Below are 25,752 nucleotides of genomic sequence, written 5' to 3' on the forward strand. Positions count from 1 at the left end.
CTTACTGCGATTCAAAATCACAGACCGGAATTTTCTCGGGCAGAGCAAAGGGAGGGGACGGCCGATCGGTTTTGAGAGGGTCTAGGGTTTTCGAAATTTTCTCTCAAAATTTATGACCTGTTGTGTATAATTTCTGTACTGAAATAACTTATTTATAATGCAGGCCACTAACACCTTAGGGCCCATTAGTCATAAGCTGGGGCCCGACAAGCAAAGCCCGCTCGTTCAGAAATTAATATAAAATTCATCGTGACTCCGATTGATGAAACGATTTCACCAATGTGCACAGAAACCATTTCTGCACGTTTTAAAGTCAAAATAAATTTTCCTGAATCCGAATTCAGTGGTTTCCAAAAATGTCCATCCCTATGTCATTTTAGGAAATCCTACTCCCTTACTCTTATTTAAGAAGTCCAACTCCTTAGTTCATTAAATTTAACTCTTTAAATTTAACTATCTCAACGGGGATTAAAACTCCATTACACTGTGTGACCCTCAATGGTTCAGGGATACAGCTAGCCGTGGGCTCACAACTCCTTGTGACTCGGAACAACACTTTCCGACTTGCCCAACGAATCATGGTAAAGCGCCTAGCAACATCGCCCCATGATTCCCTAGGTATCACTGATAGTGCCTACAAGAACCAGTAGATTTTGGTTAGCGTACAGTACGGTCCCTTCATCCATATATCCCGATCGAATCAACAACCATTGGTATATCGAGAGTCGCTCAAGATTCGATAACTATGCAATGCATCTTGAAGATCAAATTAGTGACATCGCATGTGCTACTAAGAAACCATTTCTTAAATCACATCAAGTACTCTGGCCAGAGATTTGTCACACTAATATCTCCTCAGATCGCATAGGATATCCACACTCGCAAGTATGTGGTGAATCCTTGACAACAATGCATTGACTCCTATATGTGTCGTAACTGTACCCAATCTCGACACCTGATGACCCCCTCAGAGTCGGTAAACGAGTCAAAGCACAGTACTAGCATATAGAGTCTCCATGATGTTTCAAGTCGTAAGGACTAATGGTGTACAACCAAAACCGCGGACTTTATCCACTCGATAAGTGATAACCACTTGGAAAGTCCGGATAGGGTAGTTCGACTATTCATCCTATGAATATCCATTTGCATGCTTCGAACATCTCCATGTTCCCTACCAATGAAACGTGGTACTCCGCATCGCAAATGCTAGTCTCAAACTCGAGCGATCCTTATCCTTATTATCGGACGGCTCAATCGACCAGGAACGGTTTTAGAATATACAGTGACTATAAGATGTATTTCATGATAGACATCTCCATGTTCTACCACATCTTACATACACTATAGTATATTCAAGGTCTTTATCAAAACAACAATAGTATATCACAATATAACAATATGAAGTAATATAAAGTCATTGCCATAAAAGTGTAAATAATATTAAACAAAAGATTGTTTATACAAAGAGTCAACAAAGCCCATAGCCACACAGTTGGCTCACTGGGCACCCACTCTTACACGATCAACCACACGTCATAGATGACGTAATTCGATCGGAGCTTCCGATCGTTCATCGGAGCTTCCGATCACCTTCGGAGCATCCGATCCTAACTTCGGAGCTTCCGATCTCTCTGACCCTCCGGACCTTTTCTGATCATTTTGGGTCTATTTCCGGGCTCCGTTAATCCATTTAGAAGTCTCCTTAATCACGTTTTACTAAATCTAACATGATCACACGATAATTACTCATTATCGTTAATTCTGGATATGGGCCACTACATTCCCACCACCTTAAAAGGATTTTGTCCTCGAAATCTAAGGTAAACCTCGGGACTATAGTATAAACCATTCGTACAATTCATTAGTAGTTCCGGTTCAAAACATCTGGTCAAATAACCTTCGACAATACCAAACCTCGCTAAACCTACATGGTCTATTCATTCACTGAACCACATCAAAACATAAACTCGATTTATAATTCGCACTGATTTCAAACTCGCACGCTTTTAACGATCACTCTGGAAATCACTGCCTTATTATCAGCAATCCTGCGAGAATCGAGTAACACTACTGACTATCGTCAGTTATCCATCGATAACCGCAACAACACGACACCTTCGGTCCAAATTGCCGACTGTATCAGCCACACTGCCTACAAATCTTAGCGATGACACTCCTGCTAAGATCGTAACTAGCCATCAGCTATTCTCTAGACATGCACTAACTCCATCGCTGCCCACGATAAAACCAGATACAACACATTGTATTTCACTGGTTTAACGGTAACATCACATCCCTTGACGTTATCGCAAAGTTCTAAACAAATTGATCTAGATTGACTTTCGGTCAAATCCTAGATATCCTTCTTCCAAGAACTCATGTGAGTTACTCTTTATCACTAAGGATAAAATATTTCTTCCCAAAACAGTACCTTATGCGAATAGAAATGGCAACTACCGGCCACCAGTTTGCAAAGCAATCGCATCACTGCCACCACTCTAACCATCTGAAATCCTCATACTGGTTGCGATAAACCTTGATCCGAATCCCGCTATCATAGATAGCATCTACTCGATCGCATTAGTCATCCTTCCATGGATAACAACAAAATCCTGACAATTCTTGGCGTCATAGTACGTACTTTCAGTACTCACTCTGCCCGATGAATGTTTCCCAAAGAACACCAACTAAGTAAACAGATGACAAAATCTTTATACACAATTTCTTGTCTAAATGCATCCTTCGAGGTCGTCGCCTCGAAATTCACTACCATCCTGCTGAAACCCTCAGATGGACCAACACCACCCTCAGCATTAGTAGCCTATGTCGAATGCTTACTTCTATCTCGGAACTAGAGATAGTATCGACGAAAACGATTCCGGTTAGTCCTGTTCCAGATAACCAAATCCTTGGCTCCCTAGCGGGGATAACCAAACTGATTCACCTTGATCCCGCACAGAATCTATCCATGAGCACTTGTCGAATCGCCTCTCAAGAACAAATCTCAAGAAATCTGCTGGAAGCACCACAAGCAAAACACTCTGACTAACAGTCTTCAAAATTCGTCCACTGACAAACCTGGGAGAATCACTGAATCATATTTCTGCAAACTGAATAATTCATTGCTAACACCAAGCAATGCTCAGATCAAAATTCTTCACTGGTAGCCAAAGCAATGTTACCAACAACTACGATCACAAGAGCCAACTAATGACCACTTTCGTGATCCGCAAAATCCAAAAGTCTCGATTCCCGTATTCCTGGACATCCCTTAGCGACTAAAGAATTTCCTAAATGCACTTGAATCGTTATATCAAAGCATACCATAATTAAAGTACCATTCCCAGTACTTTTTGATTCACTATATCCCATCTGTATCGATTGGAATAATCTGATCAATCAAATCGATATACTGTAGCTCTCGCCATGCCTGACGATATCAACCCTAATCAGACAATCACTGATTAATGAAACTCTCATGGCTCGATCAATATCGATGATCTCACTGCCACACGTTCGCAGATCCCAAATACTTGGAATCAAAAGAATCACAGCTGATTCAATCACTCATCTTTGACAGAGTCAGAAAACAGTTACAAGTAATCACTAGTGCTAAACCTGCACCAGTCTAGACATACTATCCACTGTCTATATTCATTCAAGGTGATCATAAGTACTTGTTCAACCCAAGCCGCAATACAAGTCCGAAATATTTCAACTATCGTTGAACATGCTCCTGATAACTATATCTCTTGCTAAGACTGCAACAAATCGAGACTGAGGTTACTTGCCGCGGTGTCCCACCTGAAATCACCACCAAGTGTACACTGGCATAAATCACGCTATCCTCACGCCTCAAATAGTCATGTAAAATCCTTAGCATCGGATATAATCTATCACTGAAGGAAACCATCAATGCTGAAAACTACTCATCCCCGAGTCAAATGTTTCAGGAATTTCACAAACCCATCTCCTGGATAGCCCCTATCACAAGAGCATCCAAACCCCGACTCGATCCACTAGTCTAGCAGTATCCAATAGGCTAGAACTATCTGCTCAGAGTACGCACTCGTCAAGGAAAATCCCTCCAAGACTGGTCCTTATGACAAAACTGCAAACCAATATCTCTGACGACAGTCAGACGATATCTAAACCGCCGATACCTAACCAGGCATCCAATCCAATGTCATACCCCATCGTGACTGTTACCAAAACTCTAGACTAAGTAGCCTTCCCACCGCCAAATCCTGAAGCACGAGGGCTTCCAGGTATTCTCCGAAGTACGAAAGACTCCCAGAGTAACACTAGCATAGGGTCGCGCTCCATCATGTCTAGTCATGGTCATAGTCCACAACTCTTGGCATATACTCGACTTGGTATCCCGATGAAATCCCATCATCACGAAGTCTCAACCTATGAAGGTCAATCAGACTACTTTCCTAAGGAAACAACTTAGAACAAAAACTCAAAATTCCAAATAAGATCAATATTTCCATTCCCCCAGATGAATTACCTCATCAATGGCACTAACCCAGTCAAACGACTAATTAGGTCAATCCTAGGAAAACACCTAGACTAACCCCATGTCAATCCGTTACCGCTGGCTTACTCAAAATCCATGAGCTATCCTAGTTGATTACCAATCAACTAATTCCAAGCCAAACTTTATAAAATTACTTGCAATCAATCACGAATTGCTGAATAAGTAACACATGTATCATTACTTTAAGTTTGTACAATTTCTTTATTAAAATCCCATGTAATATCATTACAGTATTCCGAAAATACAACAACAAGTACATCCAATAACTTGATATGATACAACTAAATTCTGATGATATATTACAACTGAAATACCGTTTACAAATACATCAATACAGTATTTAAAATCATCCAATCTTGTCTTCATCCCTTGAGCATGAAGCTTCCCATTGACACACGCATCCATACAAGCATACTCCCGTCCAAGTCTCTCTACATGTCCTCCTGCAAAGAACTCCGGAGAAATGGCACGTGTTAGCTAACCAGCTATGCTCTGCGTCTGTGCATGTCAGTCGACTTTTTTTGCTCACGATCTACCATCAGCGTTCTTCTTGTATCCAAATCATGCTTTTGAACATGAAGTTTCCCGTATGCTTACCAAAAGCATCGATACAAGCATACCAGCAAAACCATGTTCTGCACGAGTTTACAGACCTTACGCTCGAAACCTGTCATGCTTTAGGCACTCGAGGTATCTCCTGTGAAGGTCTATCTGACAATCTCTCCAGCTACGAGTGGAGAATCTCTTTGGACTGAAACCACATGGGTTATTATACACCATTCGTTCCAAAAAGCCCTCAGAGATATCTGATGCGATATACTCGATCTTCTCTTCCAATCTTTCCTGGTTGGAATCCATATATTCTTCGATCAGCATTCCAATGCATCGAATGATGAACCGTCCACAGCAGTCAGTCTATCTATCGATATGCTACTACTGGTGTTCACATCACTGCTGCATTCCTTATAGTAAAGACTTATGCCGCAAACCTCGGCAATGAAGAACCAAATCTTCTTTCGCTAGGCCTCAATCAATCCTACAAGGATAATCAAGAAGTCTTATTATCAATTTCCTAAGTCCCTTGCATGCAGCTCTGATACCAATAAATGTAGCGACCCGACCCGGATCCACTACCTAATCAGAGTTAAGATCATAATTAAGCATGCATTAAATAAAATCGTTGCGGAAGACTTAAATACAAACAGACCGACAGAATACAACCGGCTAACAAACTCGATTTATACAACTCAATCGAATTATTATAAAACCTACAGCTAAATACTGCTGTCTTCAAGGTAGCTGGCTCCTCCAGGCTCCTGGTGCTCAATCCTGCACCTACACCTGCCCCGTCGAATAGGGTATCCAGATACACAAAAAATACTGGACGTGAGCTCTAAGCTCAATAAAAAAGCACGGATAAACATACAAATATGATGCATGCAAATGACAGGATATCCATATCTGGGATAACTGTATACGAACCGCTCAGACTGGCGCCTGAGATATAAGCTCGTCACATCGGGGTAGCTAACCACTGTGTGCGACCACTCATTCTCGAATCCCGGATGCGGACCACGGAGTCCTTGAGGTATCAGTACCTAAGGGTACTCGATATCAAACGTCCTAACAGGGCTGAGCAACCCTAACTGGCTCATCTCGAAAGATATACAGACGTACATGCACAAGATGATATGCACATGCCACATAACAATAATAACATGCAAATACATAAATTCAACATATAAGCATGCATATCCACTGGCAATCTCAATCAGTACTTACGTACCTTTCTAAGGCAGTCCTAGTAGTTCCACTTTAGGTTCCAAGCCTATCATCAAGTCTACAATGCAAATACCCATGCATCATTCAATAAGCTCTAAAAGCCTTAACTAAGCTATTGCATACTCCTAAATAATTTAAGGAGACCATAGCTATACCTGCGTCCGTCGTCAGCCCACTGATGGCGACTATCCCGCAACTAGGGCACTCCCCTGCTACGAATCCACAGCCTCGAACACGAATCTACAACACGAGCACTGCTCCGCTACTATGTCAGACACTGTCTGACTATACTAAAACAAATATCCTACTCCAACTCTAAAATAAAAGTACCCAAATCCCTAAAATAGGACCACGAGGGCGAAGGAGAGAATTCGGAATTGGTAAAAAATGAAGGCCTCGGACCTTATATTTATAGGCATCAATCGGAACCTCCGATCCTGCCATCGGAGCTTCCGAACATCGTCATCTGCCACGTGTCAAAATCTCACTGGTTGAATTCGGATAGGGGTGATCGGAGCTTCCGATCCTGTTCGGAGCTTTCGATCAACCACACGTCATGGATGAAGTAATTCGATCGGAGCTTCCGATCTTTCATCGGAGCTTTCGATCAACTTCTGAGCATCCGATCCTAACTTCGGAGCTTCCGATCTTTCTGACCCTCCGGACCTTTTCTGATCATTTTGGGTCTATTTCGGGGCTCCTTTAATCCATTTAGAAGTCTCCTTAATCACGTTTTACTAAATCTAACATTATCACACGATAATTACTCATTATCGTTAATTCTGGATATGGGCCACTACAGATTTTATCGGGCAGGATGGCCCTTTTATGTTAGACGTATTGGGGGCTATATTGTGAGTGGCTTGGGTGTAGCCATTTCATCTAGTGCTAGCATACTCCTTATAGTCGCACCAAAGTCTAGAGGATGGAGATACGTAGCACCACCTCGATCGGGAGAGTCGGTGATTTGTTTACGTGATCTCATCCTCGGGATCCCAAAAGCAAAAGCAACAATGTTGTGATTATCCGGACTTGATAATCCCAGAGTTTTAAAGACATGCATTTTATTTGGATTTGTCTTGGAATTGCATGGTTGATATATGAATATTTGGAAGTTGATGTATTTCATTTTGAGATACTTATTTGATATTGCATGTTTGTCTCTTTTACTGGGAATATTATTCTCACCGAATTATCCGGCTGTTGTCTTTGTTTGTATGTGTACTTGGCAACAGGTGAGGCAGGGCCGAGTCAGAGATCGCATGGCTAGGTGAACGAGTTGATAGAGCGAGACCTTGTGGTTGTAGAAGTCAAATAAGTAATCGAACTTAGATCATATTCAAACTTGTATTGTATTGCATTGAATAATCTAGATTGAAGCATGTTCTACTAGTTGAGATTGTATAACTTTAGAACTACCTGGTATTGGATTATGCTTGATGTTTGGATGATTTATGCATGTTGAATGGAATTTAGTTTTGAAGATTTGGAGTTGAATAGAGTTGATCATATCTGTTTTATTTCTGCAAAATTGTGCCCGCTCGATCGGTTGAATCTTACCGATCGAGCGAGCACCCCTGAGCTGAGGCAGATTGTTGGACTTTTTGTGTCCGCTCGATCGGTAAGATTTTACCGATCGAGCGGAGGGCTTTGATAAGTCTCGGCAGAGACTTGGATTTTATGGCCCGCTCGATCGGTAATGTTTTACCGATCGAGCGAGCACTATTTTAAAAAAATAAATAAATATATTTGATTGGTTTTAAATCTTCGATTCTCTTATGCTTAATTGTTGTTTAATCCCGAGATTAGTTGTTTAAAACCGAAGTCTCACACCAAGAGTGTTATCATCACTGCCAATAATTGTTCTCCACATAGGAAGGGGAATACTATTTTATCACTGGCTTTGGGGAAGGGGCTCTTCCTACTCGGTACCTGGGAGATCCACTTTTTCTATGTCCTCGGAAGAGTTCTTATTTCAACAACATTATTGCCAATGCCAGTAAAAATCTTCAAGGGTAGACATTGTCATTTGGGAGTCGGTTGGTGTTGATCAAAAGCTTCTTTTGTTCTATATCGATCTACCTGTTTCAGGTTCTGCAGCCTCCGAGAACAGTCTTACACAAGTTTGAAATTTTGTGTTCGAAATTCCTCTAGGGTTCGAAGCATGGCTTTAAGAAAATATGTAGTAGCCCGACTACTAATTTAACTAATTCATTTCTTTAAACAAGATTAATGAGTTATCAAATGAGTTAAAGAAGTGGAAAATAGGATTCAGGACATTCAAAATATTCCAAGAGGAGTTACTGGTGCCTAAGAGTTCGGATGATCCGAACTAGACAAAGCAATAGATCGGAAGCTCCGAGGAGATCGGACGATCCAAAGATAGGATTGGACGATCAGATCTCTATTGGATAAGATAAGATAAAATCAAGATTTGGTTGGACAACTGCAGGTGTTCGAACGATCCGAAGAGAAGATCGGATGATCAGATCTGATTGGAGGCTCCGATTGAGTTCGAAATCATAGGGAGTTCGGACGATCCGAACTTGGGATCGAACCATCTGAACTCTGTCCGCAACCAGCTGTCAGGATAAGGGGACACGTGTTTGGAGAGGAATCGTTGAGAACGATCGAATGATCCAAACATCGGATCATCCGATCTACGTCTATAAATAGGGGTCCGAGAGTCTCATTTGAAAATCTCACAATTCAATTCCCTCTCCTATTCTAGGCGGACTCTAGGGGTTTTTAGGCATTTTTCTCGTGGTCAGGAGGTGACAGGGCACTACCGGGGTTGTAGTAAAGTTGTGCCCAAGTTTTGGGATTATCTCCATAAGTGGGCTATCGACAAACGTAGGTATACTACTAGATTCAGATTAATCTAAGTGAGAATCCATTAGTCTAATTAAGGCTTTTGGAGAATAAATAATGATACAATTTTTGTCTGCTTATAGGCTTGTACTAGAGAACTAGTATCGCTAGGTTGCTTACTTTGAGATACGCACGTACTATCCGAGATACTCTGGTTGAGTATGCATTATCTATGATTGCATGTTTTATGTGGCATTAATTATAAGTGCATTTATTATGTCACGGATATTATGCTGCATGCATTGGCACGTTGAGCCTGTATTTTATTGATACTACCAGTAGAGGGGTCGCTCAGCCCCATGTTATTTTGTGGATAAATGTCATGGTTTTGGATCCGGATGGTCCACGGTTTGATGGTATGGGAGCCACCTCCTGATGCGACAACCCAATGTGCTACATACCATGGTGTATTTGACTAAGCAACGTTCATTTTAGGTTCTCAGTACCTTTTCACTTGCATATGCACTCATAACACTTGTATACTCGTGCTTTCATACTGAGCTTTTTATGCTCATGTCCTCGGTTTTTGTTCTAGATACCCTATTCCACGGGGCGGGACTTAGGTTGGATGGAGTCAGTGGTAGTGGTCATTGAGCTACAGCATGGTGGATTTGTATTGTACCTGGTTTCCGTTGTAATTGGGATTTTAGTTTTACCTTCGATGGGTTGTATAACATTATTGGTTGTTATAGTATTTGTTTGGACCGGTTGTATTCTGTCGGTAGATTTTAGTTGTTTTAATTAAGTTTCCTCTGAATTTTCTGATTACCGCTATTAAATCGATTTGCATGCTTTAAGCTTTGGTTAATTAGTGATTCTGGGTTGGGTCACTACAAAAGACATTGGATTTCTTGGGAGAAAATTTTTCTCCCGATCTCAGAAGGTAGATTGGGTATTCGTAGACTCAAAGATTCGGTGACAGCCTTTTCCATCAAACTTTGGGTGACATTCATATCTGTGGAGTCGCTCTTGACTAAATTCTTGAATATGAAATATTGAAAATTTTCTCCCCCTACAGCAGTTCGTCTAATGCACAATGTATCTCCCACTGTGGAGAATGATGAAGATCAGGAATCGAGCAGAAGAAGGGATTGGTTGGAGAATTGTTGTAGGGCAGTTAAGTTTTTGGTTTGACTCATGGGTCCCGGATGGTCCATTATTGTGAAGCCCGGGGCTGAGAAAGCTAAGAGTGATCATCGGTTCCAAGAGGTTGCACGGACAATGAACGGCTCTTTGTAGGCTTCTAAGTGGGGGAAGACATGAATGAACCAAAATCATGCCGGAATGAGAGAGATTCTGAGACTGTGTAGGTATGGGACTGCATAGTTGAGGAGGACTTAAAATATTTGATAGATACTACTCATATCAAGAAGGTGTATCTTTTTTTCGGGAGCTCATCACATAAGAACTCCAAAGTTAAGCGTGCTTGACTTGAGACAATTATAGGATGGGTGACCCCCTAAGAAGTTTCTCAGGATGCGTGTGAGTGAATACATAAGCACGCTGGAAATAATCGTCTTGATATAGTAGATCGTTACAAATATTCCTTGGTTTCTATCCAGGGGTAGCCATCTAGGCTGGTTTCTTGGTTTTTGGATGGTAGAAATTCTAGTTGGTTTCTTGGTTTTTGGATGGTAGAAATTGGAATCTAGATCGGATTTTAATGGTGGTCCCAATTGATGTTGCTTATCGCATCATGGAGGTGCTTATCCACCCAGTTTCCGAGGACATTGCCATCTGAAAGCCTTCTACTAATGGTAGATTCTCTGTCAAATCCGCCTGGGAGTTGGTACGACATAGGCATACTGATATTGGATGGTTAAAAGGCTGCTGGTCCAAGTTGTTTAGGCTATACATCTCAATATTTTGTTGGAGCTGGTTTTTTAAGAGGATTCCTGTCAATGATATTCTTAAATCCAGAGGAATTATGTTGGCTTCGTTGTGTCAATTTTGTCGGGATCAAGAGTCTTTTGATCATATTTTTTTCGAGAGTGTTCCTGCTATGTGTGTTTGGAAATTCTTTGCTCGTATCTTTTGTGTTCAGGATTACCATTACTTTGCCAATTGGAAGGTGGCCATGGATTGGAGTAGAGAGGCCACATCAAGGAATTAATTTTTTTTCTAATTATTTGGTTTCTTTGGAGAGCTAGAAACGAACACAAACACAAGGGAGTCCACATCCAATCGGCCAAGATCATTTTGCATATTAATGAGTTTATTTTGTCTATTGGTCATGCAGGGTCGCTTAGGGCTAGACATTGGGCTGGTTATGACGAATTTGCTCATTCCTTAGGGCTGAATTATAATGTGTCTCGAGCTACTACTATTCGGGTGATACGATGGTTGCTTCCTTCTTTTGGGCAATTCAAGTTGAATTCAGATGGTTGTTCGAAGGGTGGAAGAGAGTCGGGGATTGGTGAAATTATCAGAGATCGCACTGGCAGGCCGATCATTGCGTATCATGATTATATCGGTTATGGTATGAACACGAGAGCTGAACTACTTGCTACTTTGAAGGGTTTGCAGGTTTGCAAACTTTTTTGTTCCATTATAGCTCAAAGTTGGCTACATGGCGGCTTTAGCTATTTTGGACGCAAACATCACAGCTTGGGAGCTTAGTCGGATTCTGAACACACAGATTCAGGGGATTTTAGGCACTTTAGTGGTGCAAAATCATATGTTTACCGGGAAGCTAATGCTACGGCGAACGATTTGGCTAATCCTGGATTGGTCAAGGGTTCGATCATATTGCATCCAGAGGATATACAGGGGAGACTAAAGGGAATTGTAGATTGGACAGATCTGGTCTACCTTATATTAGAGTTAAAACTGGTTGTAATTGAGTCATATTTTGTTTTGTTATTTTCGAATTAGCTTTGTATGTTATAATTTTTTGAGAGGTCTTGGTCTAGTCTCTCTCTCTTATATTTATCATTTTATGATTTTATCTAATAAATGGGTAGGGGTTCGCCAAACCTAGCTCCCGCCACTACAGGCGGTGTTTTTTTAAAAAATAAAACAAAACAAAACAAAACAAACCTCCCTTTTGAAAAATCTGAGTCATAAAAACCCCTAAAAATTATTAATTGGCCAACTCATCCTTTATGTTTTAAAACTTTTGTACATTTCATCCATATATTATAAAAACAAAGAAACATTTACCCCATATTAGGGGTTAGTCTATGCTACATCGGGAGTGTTTTTCCCCTAATTTAATATCATTAGATCACGTGGGACCCTTATATTTTTATGAAAATTGACATGTGTGTTGATGATCCAATGGTTGTAATTTGACCACATCATAGAGGGAAAAATACTCCAGGTGTAACATAAAATAATCCTCTTTTCTATGCTCAATTTTTGCAACCATGGGTTCGAACATGCAATTAATTTTTACTTAAGGTGTTTTTTTTAATTCAGAAGGGATTTTGATGTAATTAACACATATAAAGTTATATAGTTTTTGGGGAAGTCTATCGCGAGAAGATTTTAATGACCTATATACATTAGAAATTTCGATCTAATCCATATATATATATAGAATGAAAAACAATATATTTGTCAGAGTTAAATTAGATCAGAGATCCGTCGAAATTGACTCGTTATAGTTTTATATTATATTATAACATATAAATTAAAATTAAAATTCTAATTATAAATATAACAATAAAAAATTAATTATTTAGTAACTTAATGTTTAATTTTTTTTTAAAGGCCTTAATGTTTAATTTTTAATGAATAGAAGTTGTTTGGGTCACATTTTACACACGTGCCTAACCTCAATTATTATGTTTATATATGACATAGAATGACTGATGACAGACGTGTCGAGGAGGGTCTACTCCATTATTATAAATTTATAATCTTCTTTGCTATAATAAAATTTAAAAAGATTTTTTTCAGTGGGGAAAGATATTTTTGATATAATTGAATCTCGAACTCAAAATTTCGTTTAATACTTAAGATCTTGATGCCAAATAATTTATACGTTATCGGCAAAATCTAAAAAGTATTGATAAACTCATAACATGAATATACAAAATAAACATTTGAAGCTCTTAATATAATTTTACGCTATCAAATCTAATAGATTAATAATACTCGAAACACTTATCAGAAATAAATTCAATTAAAGATTTCGAAAGGAATGCAACAATATATATTTTTATAAATAACGTAACACAGAATGTAATTACATCATATCAGGAATAATTACATTATTCGAAATCAAAGTAGAACAGAAGACATAGTGACTCGTCCCTCCCGATTCCCCGAACACTCACAGAGGTCGACAACTTGTCTAACCAAGACATGGTGGTAACGCTGTATTCGTTTTAATTTGTTCTCCAATATATCTATATACATGTTATTATCACACAAATGATAAAAGAAATTATTTTTTTAGAGATGTTCGAATTGGAAAAGTACGTAAGCTTTTGATAATAGTTACGTGTCCGATTTTTTTTGTCAAAACTTTTTATGACAAGTCTGTCGCACAAAATTTGTCCAATGTAATTGACCTGATTACTAACGTGACTTGCTGAATTGTATGTTTGTGGTTTACTTAATATTTAACAAAGAGTAGCTACTGTGAGTTTCATCAAGATTAAAAAAATAATATAGAGATCTGCTATCCAAATTAATAGCTAAATTTCTAAATTTTACCCAACATATTTAACATTACTATCCAGGCTAATTCATCGAGAAAATTCTTGACGATAAAACATATCCCTTTATAAAAAATGCTATGGGTGTGTTTACTTGGCTTAATCATAGGATGAGTTTATTAATCCAATTTAATTCATTGTTTACTTACAAAAAAATCATTTTCCTTCAAATCTGAAGGCCAGTAATTATACATTGATTTCATTGGATTTCTCATCCTTAATTGCATGAGGTATAACATATCCTTCACAATATTTATGGAAAAAATTCTATAAAAATCATAATGTATCCTTCTTTAATTCTTTTGTTTTCCTCCCAATTTCTCATATTTTTTTATGACTCATTTTATCAATTTTATCTATTTTAAAAAATACATAATTTTATACCCAATAATTTCGATAAGTGAAAATGACTCACATTTGAATCAATAATAATTTACAATATTCAACAATAATTCAATCCAAAATATATGAATACAAAATTAAACATAATATTATTTATCATAGGTGGAGGGTAAAACTGTAATTCGTCCATCAATCATTATTTCAATCCCAAAATTAATAACTCAAAGTAAACATGTAATTGTTTATCCATCATTATTCCACATCCTTCAAAATCATTTTATTGGTCCTAGTTTGATTTATTCATATATAATCACATTTCAGAAAGTAAACGCAGCCTATATGTACAAAGAGAATTATAAATTTGATTACAAATTAAAATAAATTTTAATTACAAATTTATCCATCAACTTTAATTGAAAAAAATATTCCAAAAAGTTCATTTAAGATAAGTTTGTAATTTCAAATATATTTTGTAATCCAATATATATATAAACCACATTATACATGTAGTTAAAGAAATAATATCTCAATTAATCACGCCATTAATACATGGTTAACGCTAGAATCATTCTATTATTAAATGAAATGGCCGGAAATTTTTGGTATATGATTTTACAAAAAAATTAATTTCAGACATAACGCTTTTATTTTTTAAACATCTTCCTAAATCCATTAGAAAAAATCTTCCTAAATATTTTGTACACTCATATATAAATAAAAATTGCGTTAACAAAAAAAATTTAAAAAAAGGACAAAAAAGTGGATTCGAAAGAAAATTGATAAACATTTCCAGTCATTTTTAAATTAGAGATGATAATGAAGAAACAAAATTCGACGAGGGTCCAAATCCAATATCGTGACACTATTCAACCTACGACTGTATTAGTAAACTCCCACTTTTGACTTAGTACAAAGTATGATATACTAAAACAAATACATAAATATATAGATATACTATTAATAAAACAAAAACTCCTTATATATATAACTAACATTTGTAAAGTTTATTTCATAATCTCAAAAGTTTGAGTTACACTCAGACATTTTAGATTTAGGTTCAGTTTGGATATAAAAATATTTTACTTTAAAAAAATATTTTTTAAATTATATTGGTTTTTAAAAGTATTTTTTAAAATAAAAACTGTAATAATTTTATGTTTGGATAAATAGATTGAAATAATTTTTTCTAAGTAGACTACTTGAGTTAAAAAAAAACATTTGAAAAGCTATAAATATGAGCTTTAAAAAAACTTATTTTGGCTCACTTCAAATCTATCCAAACTCTTTTCTTTTTTGGCTTCTTAATCCAAACACATTCTGAATACATAATTCGTGTTTAAATTTGGTCAGACCGAGACCGAGCGCTTATTGGTGGTAATATGCAACTCAAATCTTTTAAACCGCGCGTGCAATTAATGAGAATCAAACACATAACTTTGACTCTAATACTAATTAAAACGATCGCTTATCACTTTACCAAAAGTTACAAATGTTGATTGTTTTATGCAACTCAAATCTTTTAAATTGCACAACAACTAACTTAAATATCATGGTTTTATCGCTCTATCCAATATAGATAATATTACACCACCATGAAATTAACTTAACTTTATAGGAAAAAAAGAAATAATCATTGCAAAGAATTATACATAATAGATAACATACCCAATACTACATAATATTCATATAATCATATTACACATAAAGCGTGCGCGTATTAGCTAATATATCTATATATATATCTATATAATCCCATCCTCCCAAGTCCCAACATCTTCAAGGAGAGAGGTGTGTAACAATATCCCACCCTGTGATCACATCTTCCTCTCCCGCAAGAAAATACCAAAAATTCTTGTGGGGATTCCATTTTCAACTCATCCACAGGCCAAAAAGAAATGGTGGGTTCTCTTTTTTCTTTTTTTTTTATCATCTTCATTTTCCCATTTCAATTTTCTTGCGTTTCTTCATTATAATTTTGCTTTATTTTCCTTTTCCTCGATCATCCCATTTGATGAAGAATTTTGATCTTTTTTTTTTTTTGTGACAGGAAGTGGAGAATTACCAGTTGTCGGAGACATGGGATGGCTATGGGGATTGGAGGGGGAAACCAGCTGTGAGAAGCAAACATGGCGGCATGCTGGCTGCTTCCTTTGTTTTGGGTATTTTTTTTTTTTTGAACAATAATTGAATTCGAGAACTTTTAGGAGGATTTCTTGCATGTTTCCACTGGAAAATAGCCTCTTTTTGTTGCGGCTTTTTTTTTTGTTTTTGTACTCTTGTGCACCGATTCATCAGTGGGTTGGAAATTGGGAGGAAACCAATTAAGTAATTTTTCTAAATATACATTTTCCCGTAATCTTTTTTGCATAATCGTTACAATCGAGTCTAGAACTCGAGACCTTGTATTTTTACGAACTTGTGATTATAAAGTTACATAATATATTTGGGATACTCATATGTAGTTGTGGAGGTATTGGAGAATTTGGCATATTTGGCAAATGCAAGCAACTTGGTGTTGTACCTATCGCAATACATGCATTTTTCGCCGTCGGAATCCGCCAACTCCGTCACCAATTTTATGGGCACGGCGTTTCTGTTGGCTCTTCTCGGTGGTTTCTTGTCCGATGCTTTCTTCACGACTTATCACATCTACCTCATCAGTGCGCTGATTGAATTCTTGGTACGTTAAATTAATCTTTTATTAAATTGTTGCTTTTTTTAAAATGGTAACTTTGGGGTATTATTAGTATGAAAATTCACGAAATTAATGTGTCTCATTTAATATATTTGATACAAAAAACTGCATGTGGGTTTGGAAATTGTGTCGTATTTGCGTGTATCTGGCAACCTTATTAATTGCATGAAAATCCAATCAGAATACATATGGGTAAACGTGAGCAAAACATGTAATAGTTCACTCCACGCTTTTTGATGCATGCATCCCCTTTATTTTAGGAAGAAAATATTATTTTTATTTGTCTTTTTTCCCTGCCAAAAAGGGTTATAAAATGAAGAACAATAAACTAAAACTTTAAAATTAATAAAAACATTATATTATATATTTCATGGTTACCCGAAAAAATAGGAAACTTTGTGGTGACATCTCTAGACCACTTGCGGGTCATGCAATCGGCAAGTTGCTTTGGCGCAATATTATATGTGCACACGAGAATTGGTTAGCTCCCATCTTTATTTCCTCTGTCTTTTTCTATTTTCCTCTTCTTTTGTTTTTGTTTTGTTTTTTTTTTAACAAAATTAAACTGTCTATGTTATTATTATTTTTTTGAATTTCAATGAATTTTTAAATATCATATAAGACGGGTGATTAATTGATTTATCAAATATTAAAATCAAGATATTCAATCAGCTGGCCCTGGTCCCTAGCTAGCATAAATCACATGTATCATATCTAGATCCACTAATATACATATCAGAGTAGGTTTCCTTGAAGTCATTACCATAGATTTATTTCTGTGACACGGGTTGATCATACCTATATATACAATGAAAAACAATAAAGCTAAAAAATAATTCATGAATCGGATCAAATAGCAGATTCGTCTCACGAAATTGACTCATGAAATCATCACATAGTCATTGGAGTTTTTTTTTTAATCATAAACCCCATTATGTTTTTGATTGTTTATCATTATTTTGGTTGTAGTGCCAACAAACTCCCTCTTTTTTGCTTTGTTTTTCTCTTGGAAAATTGGTATGTTAAATTGTTTTCCCCCCAACTGTTCTGATAGGCTATTACAGGACAACAACTTTCAACCAACTTATCATGAATACAGCTTCTTTATTTTGATGGGTTTTGTCTGTCTCACAAAATTTTCTTGAAAATTCTCTCAACTCCTTCCTCAAGATTGTGATTGAAGAACGTTGCATTTCTTGGCTATAAAATAGAAATAGCTACTTCCAACTACTTAAATATCACTATGTTGACATATCATGTTATATAATATGATAATTCAAAGCATGATTTCCACTCATAATAATCTAAGATAGGATGTCCACAAATCTATGTATGGTGGCAACTTTGTTGTATTTTATTGTGAATGGAAGAATAGAAGTTGATTATGAACTTTGCTTCCTAATATTTGCCCCTTACTTAAGGGAAATCCTTTGAAAGTTCTATGTGTGTATCTTTTAATGATGCCCCACCAGAAGTAAATTGATACCACGGAAGCGGGCGTTCTAAATCTCAGGTCCATGCGGTATAACATGTGAATCATGATGGTGTTTATTCTAATTTAGGAGTTAAAGAAAAAATTGTATCTTTTTAATATTGCATGAAATGCTAATTAAATCAAACCAAGTTTCTAAGGACTGATATCTTTGGTTGTGTAATAGGGTCTGGTAATACTCACAATACAAGCAAAAGTAGGTTCCTTGAAGCCTCCAAAATGTGACCCTGCCAATACCAACAATCCATGCGAACAAGTTTATGGTGCAAAGGCTGCGATGCTCTTTTTAGGCCTCTATTTAGTGGCGCTCGGTGTCGGAGGCATTAAGGGATCTTTACCATCCCATGGAGCTGAACAGTTTGATGGGGAGACCCCTCGTGGAAGGAAGCAAAGATCGACTTTCTTCAACTATTTTGTGTTTTCTCTCTCATGTGGTGCCCTGTTTGCGGTGACCTTAGTTGTGTGGATTGAGGACAACTTGGGATGGCAATGGGGGTTCGGGATTTCAACGTTGGCTATATTGTTGTCCGTTCCGATATTTCTAGCCGGTTCACGGTATTATAGGAACAAGATCCCTCTTGGAAGTCCACTTACGACTATAGGTAAGGTAAGTCGCTGCATTGAGTAAGACTCATGTTTCAATTTGTATGGTTTTTCACACTCTTCTTAGGGAGAATTTACTTCATCCGTGACTTATGATCAGTGGTTTACGGAATAGGTTTTGCTTGCTGCATTGCTCAATACCGGTACGCCAACAAGTGCAAGCAACGCCATTGCCAATGTGGCCACGAGCCCGTCTCCAGCTCTGGCCTCTGAAGAAGAACATGTTGTAGAAAACAAGGAGCTCCAGAAAGTATCCGATTCCCCATCGAGAAGTCTCAAGTTTCTCAACAGAGCAGCAGTGAACGTGCCAGCCTGCAACGTCCTACAATGCTCGGTGCAACAAGTGGAAGAAGTCAAGATTGTCATGAAAATCCTCCCTATATTCGCTTGCACGATCATGCTCAACTGCTGTCTTGCTCAGCTATCAACATTTTCAGTCCAGCAAGCTGCCACCATGGACACGAAGCTCGGAAACTTAAGAATCCCTCCAGCTTCTCTTCCCATCTTCCCTGTTGTATTCATAATGATCCTCGCGCCTCTTTACGATCATGTCATCATCCCATTTGCTCGAAAAATGACGAAATCAGAGATGGGGATAACTCACCTCCAGAGAATCGGAGTAGGCCTAATCCTCTCCATTATAGCCATGGCTGTGGCTGCATTGGTAGAAATCAGGCGCAAAAGTGTAGCAACAAACTCGGGGCTACTCGACTCCGCCAAGCCACTTCCCATTACGTTTCTCTGGATTGCATTTCAGTATTTGTTTCTAGGATCAGCTGATCTGTTCACTCTAGCTGGGCTTCTTGAATTTTTCTTCACGGAGGCAGCATTTAGCATGAGATCACTGGCAACTGCTTTATCTTGGGTTTCGTTAGCAACCGGATACTACTTGAGTACCGTCATAGTATCGGTGGTCAACAGTCTCACGGGAGATTCCAAGCATAAGCCATGGCTCTCTGGCAAGAACTTGAATCACTATCAGTTGGAAAAGTTCTACTGGCTAATGTGCGCGTTAAGCGGACTGAATTTTATGCACTATCTATTCTGGGCAACGAAGTATAAGTATCGATCGACAGGGGTCAACAAATGAACATTTATCGGGTCCGAATATATGGTTTTGGACTGCCAAATGCGCAATGACGCCTGGTTCGTGTTTCCTGAGTTAAATGGTATTGTTGTAAGTAGGACGACGAGTTGCTGGTCATGCGAGAACATGTCCAGTTTACCGGTTCGATGTGAAGTTGTTATCTAGCTATTAACATCATTATATGAATTCAACCTTGGCTTAATTCATATATCAAATGGCTTGGTCTTGGTAAAGAAGTAGATTGCTTGTATTTTTCTTGTGGAATTGTTACTTAATAAACCAATAACATGATTTTAGGCCAATTGCAAATTAAGAATCCGATTTGGTCCTCGGTGGGACTGTTAAGGGTCATCTCCAATGCATTATATTGTCTTGGTCATGTTATTTTAACTTCAAGATAGTGTAATTTTTACACCAAATACAAAACTTATCTACAACGTCTAAACTAAAAAGAATATTTTTGGATATTCTTTATTATTTTATTCACAACAACTATTTTATTCCACAAAATATTTTTAAACACGATAATTAAAATATGAATAATTTCTAAAATAATTCTATATAAATATTAATTATAAATATTAATGAATTAAAAATTTTAATTAAATCTATTTTAAGAGTTATTTTAAAAACTTTAAAATATTTAATTTTATTTTTTCAAATACTAACTTATTACTTAATTGAATGTAATTAGTTAACTATTAAATTATAATTACATAATTTAGAGAATAAAATTACTATTAAAATACATTACATAAAAATAAGATAAAAAATTAAATATATCATTCATAATTATCAAATTAAAATTTTAATATGTTTTTATCAAAACATAAATTTATTTATTATTGAATAAATAAAGCTTTTAAAATAAATAGTTAAAAATGTACATAATAATATAATTAAATTATGAATAAATAAAATTAAAATATATGGTAAAAAACAATTAGAATAAAAAAAACAAATTTTTTTTAAAAAATAACATCCTAAGATAGCATTGCTGTGCAACATTGTAGTTTTGCACCAACCTAATGTGGAAAATAGTGCTGGGTTGGAGCAAAAATTGGTGTTGGATTGCAGATGACCTAACAATTAAGACTCGAGATTATAACCATACAGCTATGACGCATTGATTAAGCACGAGGATGATAACAAGAATATCATGGTTTATATTTCACTTATTATATTGGTAAACAAAATATATTCCGGAAGACAAGGAGATATATGATTTGAGGTAGCAAAACAAAATAAAAATAAAAATACTTGAACTACGTAAGCCGGATTACGGAATTTAACTGTTGTGTAAGCATTGCAAGCGTAAGGTACGTGAGTTGTAACTTCGTAGGTCGGAATTCGTAAGCGTATACCGGTACGTTGTAACTTCATGGATCGTCACCTGCGTCACAAACACAAGTCAGAGTCACCGAGTGATTGTCCGGCGTAGACACTCCAAAGTTCAAGTCAGCAAAAAGCACAATGATAATATTAAAATATAAGAAATCTTGAAAAAACTAATAAGAATGTAACCTTGAATATGAAAAATTATCTACTATCATATATCATATACGTTTAGGGGTGTTTAACGGGTTTTGAGCTCTTGTATCTTAGCTTATAAAATTAGGTTTAACCATTAATATCATCGAGCTTCTATGTCATCATGATTGATTTGTGCCCAAATGGTAACTCTTAATCGAAGGAGACGACCCTCGGGCAAGACCGTTACTCCCCAATATTAGTCTACTCGAACGCCCGAGTCATAAAAAAATATAAACGTGTGATCAGTTTGTAAATTGACTTTTTTTGATTATTTTGTAAAGAAAACAGTTAATTTTTGTCCATTCCAGCTCTGAAAATTATACTAAACCGATGTCAACAACTAACAAAAATAAAGTAAATAAAATGAAATAAAAACACTACTTACCTTATTGCATGTTTTAATAACATTGAATTTGCAATAGAATACCAAAGGGGATGTAGCTCAGATGGTAGAGCGCTCGCTTAGCATGCGAGAGGTACGGGGATCGATACCCCGCATCTCCATTTCCACTACTTTTTCTTTTTGGGCGCGTGAAATATGAAATCTGAATTTTTGTTTGAATTTTAAAACACAACTATGACTTCTTTCTCTGCAAATCTTGAAACGTTCAAATTTAATACTCAATATCTCGAAATAATAATTTAATCATTGAAAGTTCCCATTGAATGCTACAAATATTAACTTCGGCCGTATGCATGTGGTTAGTTTCTGCAAATGATTAAAGACTCATAAAGACATTTCAATTCAGTACTGCCTGCCACTCAGCCCACCGACATTTTTAGTATCAGTCAACTTTTCATCATGAACTCGAATTTACTCCAACTCATACTTGTAAAATTGACATACTTAGGAAAATTTTAAAGTACTTTGATAATACAAGTTAAAACACAAGCATTGTTTAGCTACAATTCGAAGAATTAAATTTCAGCTTTTCAAGAATATCTCAAAAGAATTGAGTAATCCAAAAAAATAACAAAGAAACAAAAAAATTTGAAGTTTGCCTTCTCTTAACAAACTCAATTGATCCTCACCCAAACACTATGACTAGGCACCCCCTGGTGCACCACAAACAGCATATAATAGCCCGGTGGCGCGACATTGGCTGTTGGTGGCGCATACACCGTGACCTTATGTGAAAATACAGATAATTGTTGTGTGTTCGCAGCGTACAACACCAGGAGCCTCTGGTTCATGGCAAACGAATGCGTCGAAAATGACGGGGCAACCATCGTTACGGTGTACTCTCCCTGTGGCTGATACATCCCCATATTCAAAGTGATGGAGAAAACCTGACCGTAGGATAAGACATTGTCCGTTAGGCCCTCGACGGAGAGGATTGAAGGGCGGAGATGGGCGTATTCCGCCGCCATGTACGGCGGAGAGAAGGCTTCTAGGCTTAGCTCTGTTGGGTACTTCACGCCTGTAAAGGTGTACCTTACGTGTGGATTGCTTCCTCCCACTAATATCTTGCCATTTGGCAATAACATGGCGGTTGAGTGGTAGAGTCTTGGGATTGTGCTGGGTTTGAGCACAGTGAATCTTTTCTTCGGGTCGGATTCGTCCGGTTTGTAGAGAAGTGGGTTCAGCACCGGGTCGATTGCGGATTCCCACCCGGCTGTTCCTTTGCCTGCTCCGTTTAAAATGATGAGATCCCCGGTGGGTAGGATAAGCATGTCGGGCATTACCCGACCCATCGGCATGTCTTCCATGACCCATTTAGGATTCGGATCCGTAACCCGGATTCTCCCGCATGTTTTGGAAGCTGGCAAGAAATTACCCTTTGTAGCATTCACGTACGCGCCACCTCTTGCACCGCCGCACACCATCACCTCCACCGACGGTGAAACTGGCGGAAGCGGCAAAAAGCCATCCATAATGGGGGGATTTAGCGTCAGTGGCAGCATAGCCGATGAACCTGTCGCCGGATACGATCTTTTCTCACCTGGAATCGCCGGAAATTCTTTGACAATCTTGTAATTCACGTAATCAAGAACTACTGAGCGTTGATTTGCGAAAACGAAGAGATTCCCGTCTGGCAAAAGATGCAAGAAAGGATACAGATTGTTCTCTTCCGCCGGGTCTGTGGTTTCTTTCAAAAACGGGAAATAATAAACCGGTTTTTCGAGCAGATTCTTGGGGAAGAACTCGTAGTTAAAAGCCCTTCTTCCACCGACAACAATCACACGCCCGTCGGGAAGAATTTGATTCGACGCGTACCATCTTTGAACAGACAAAGTCTCGTGCTGCAGCTCAATCCAGTCGCAATCACCGTCGCTGCATGGAGTGAATATCCTAATCTTGTGATCTCCGCCGTGATACCCGCCGGTTTGGATGAGGATTCCGGCCGCGTTGACGGAGCCGGAGGAACACCAGACGTCTGTCTGCACCATCAGCGGGCGGTAGGTGTTGGAAGCGACGTCGTACAGGAGAGAGTGGGCGGTGCAGTCTTCTACAATGGCCTCGTCGTTGTATCTACATTTCCCGGGAGGCAACGACAGGTTTGAACGGCCGAAATCAGTTCGGTCAAAGATGACGACTTTGTTGTCGAAGAGGAGTTGCATGTGCATGGCGGAGACGCCGATGGATTTCTGCAGAAGGGTCCATTCCCCGCCGCCGGCGACGGCGGGAACGGCGGTGTGGTGTGAGTTGGCTGTGGTGAAAGGGAAGGTTGAGAAAGAGATCTGTGGTTGGAATCCTGAGGGAGAGGCTGCAGGGGACACGATGCCTTCCGGGGGGCGGCGGCGGCGGCGGCCGTTGCGGCGCTGTGAAGTGGGAGTGGAGAGTAAGAAAGTGATGACAAGAAACAGTACAAGAGATAACTTCTTGAATTCCATTGAAGATGAAGGGGTTTTCTCTTTGATTTGAAAGAGTTTTTGGAACGAAAATTTTTGAAGCTATAAATTGAATTTAGAATAAACAATTATTTTTTCTTTGAAGTGAGAATAAACAATTATTTGGCTACGAATTGAGAGTGGAATTTATAAATCTTTGGGTTGTGATCGGGTTTGCTTGCTTCTTCACAAATACAATCATGTAATAATTGTATAATGAATTAATTAGAGAAAAATTAAATAGGCGATAATTTTGCAAGAATTTAGAATCGCGGGTAATTAATTAACTATCGAGAGTTAATTTAGGACGCGGATCAATTAATAATAAACGAAATGTTAAATGGAAATATATTTGATGCATTCTGACTTTTTTTTTAAACACGTCTTTTTATTATGAATAATCGTAGTCCCAATAAATATATCACGATAAATTATATTGTATAGTATACCCTTTTATTATCAGATTTATTTTATTAGTGAGATTTAAAATTGACAGGAGGTAATATTGATTAATATAGATTGGTAATAAGATAAAATAAGAAAAATAATTATCTAAAATATTCAGAGAAGTGCATCCCTAAAAAAATATATCAGAGTCAGAGATGCGTAAAAAATAGATTTTACATCAAATTGTTGTATTCCTCAATCGTCGCAGTATCTATAAATCCAACAACTCGGAAAATTTCATACTACATGCATATACAGACACTGTTCTAATAATGCAGTGAAAGATAAAAATTTATCAATATATATGAGAGGTCGATCTATTAAAAAAATGATGAACCCCACGTATATTGATAAATATCCACGTTTAGATAATATTTGGACAATTATATTTTTATATAAGCTATCCATAGGGACATCATGCCACAAAATCAATAATAATGCGGAGCTCATCGATCGCTATATTTTTGTAATTTTCGATTCAAATATTCATATTAACATTGTAAAAATAAATCGAAAATAATAACATAAACCAAACCAACCCACAAGCATTAACTTTATTTTATTAGTACTCAACTATTTGTGGGCTTTAAGGAGATATGGACACTACACTACACTCCAGGTGGCTCAATATATGTGCTTTCGCCATTGCTCCCAAATCCTAAAACTGAGCATAACTTGTAATATGCTTGAATTAGATTAAGAAATCATTTTTTTAATGAACATGCTTTTTTTGATGTAAATATAAATATAAAATTAAAAATTCATTAATATATATGCAAAATTGACTATGAAGTTATTTTTTTATTATATTAATTGTAGTTTTTTAGGAAACGTCTGATTATTGTAATTTTAACATTT

General features: G+C 37.4%; 2 protein-coding genes and 1 non-coding gene across 3 annotated transcripts; 2 read left to right on the top strand and 1 right to left on the bottom strand.

The window, feature by feature from the left end:
* Positions 1-15,971: 15,971 nt before the first annotated feature.
* Positions 15,972-20,384, top strand: LOC140871469 (protein NRT1/ PTR FAMILY 4.6-like). The gene is made up of 5 exons (XM_073273993.1): positions 15,972-16,103; positions 16,253-16,364; positions 16,668-16,885; positions 18,559-18,999; positions 19,111-20,384. Exons 1-5 carry the CDS (start codon positions 16,101-16,103, stop codon positions 20,083-20,085), a joined length of 1,749 nt encoding a protein of 582 aa, XP_073130094.1. The 5' UTR covers positions 15,972-16,100; the 3' UTR covers positions 20,086-20,384.
* A 1,662-nt stretch (positions 20,385-22,046) lies between these two features.
* On the top strand, positions 22,047-22,119 carry TRNAA-AGC (transfer RNA alanine (anticodon AGC)). Its single transcript has one exon. It is a non-coding gene; the product is annotated as a tRNA-Ala (tRNA).
* Positions 22,120-22,632: 513 nt separating this feature from the next.
* Positions 22,633-24,450, bottom strand: LOC140871978 (aldehyde oxidase GLOX-like). The gene has a single exon (XM_073274716.1). It carries the CDS (start codon positions 24,448-24,450, stop codon positions 22,633-22,635), a length of 1,818 nt encoding a protein of 605 aa, XP_073130817.1.
* Between the last annotated feature and the right edge of the window lie 1,302 nt (positions 24,451-25,752).

Source organism: Henckelia pumila, unplaced genomic scaffold (genome assembly GCF_033568475.1).
Source record: "Henckelia pumila isolate YLH828 unplaced genomic scaffold, ASM3356847v2 CTG_461:::fragment_3, whole genome shotgun sequence".
Taxonomy (NCBI): domain Eukaryota; kingdom Viridiplantae; phylum Streptophyta; class Magnoliopsida; order Lamiales; family Gesneriaceae; genus Henckelia; species Henckelia pumila.

What these genes read in the sequence shown, in the direction of transcription:
- LOC140871469 (XM_073273993.1), top strand. An exon ending in GGCTGCTTCCTTTGTTTTGG is followed by an intron (nt 16,365 to 16,667) that starts GTATTTTTTTTT and finishes ACTCATATGTAG; the next exon opens with TTGTGGAGGTATTGGAGAAT. An exon ending in CACTTACGACTATAGGTAAG is followed by an intron (nt 19,000 to 19,110) that starts GTAAGTCGCTGC and finishes TTTACGGAATAG; the next exon opens with GTTTTGCTTGCTGCATTGCT.
- LOC140871978 (XM_073274716.1), bottom strand. Translation starts at nt 24,450, where the DNA reads ATGGAATTCAAGAAGTTATCTCTTGTACTGTTTCTTGTCATCACTTTC.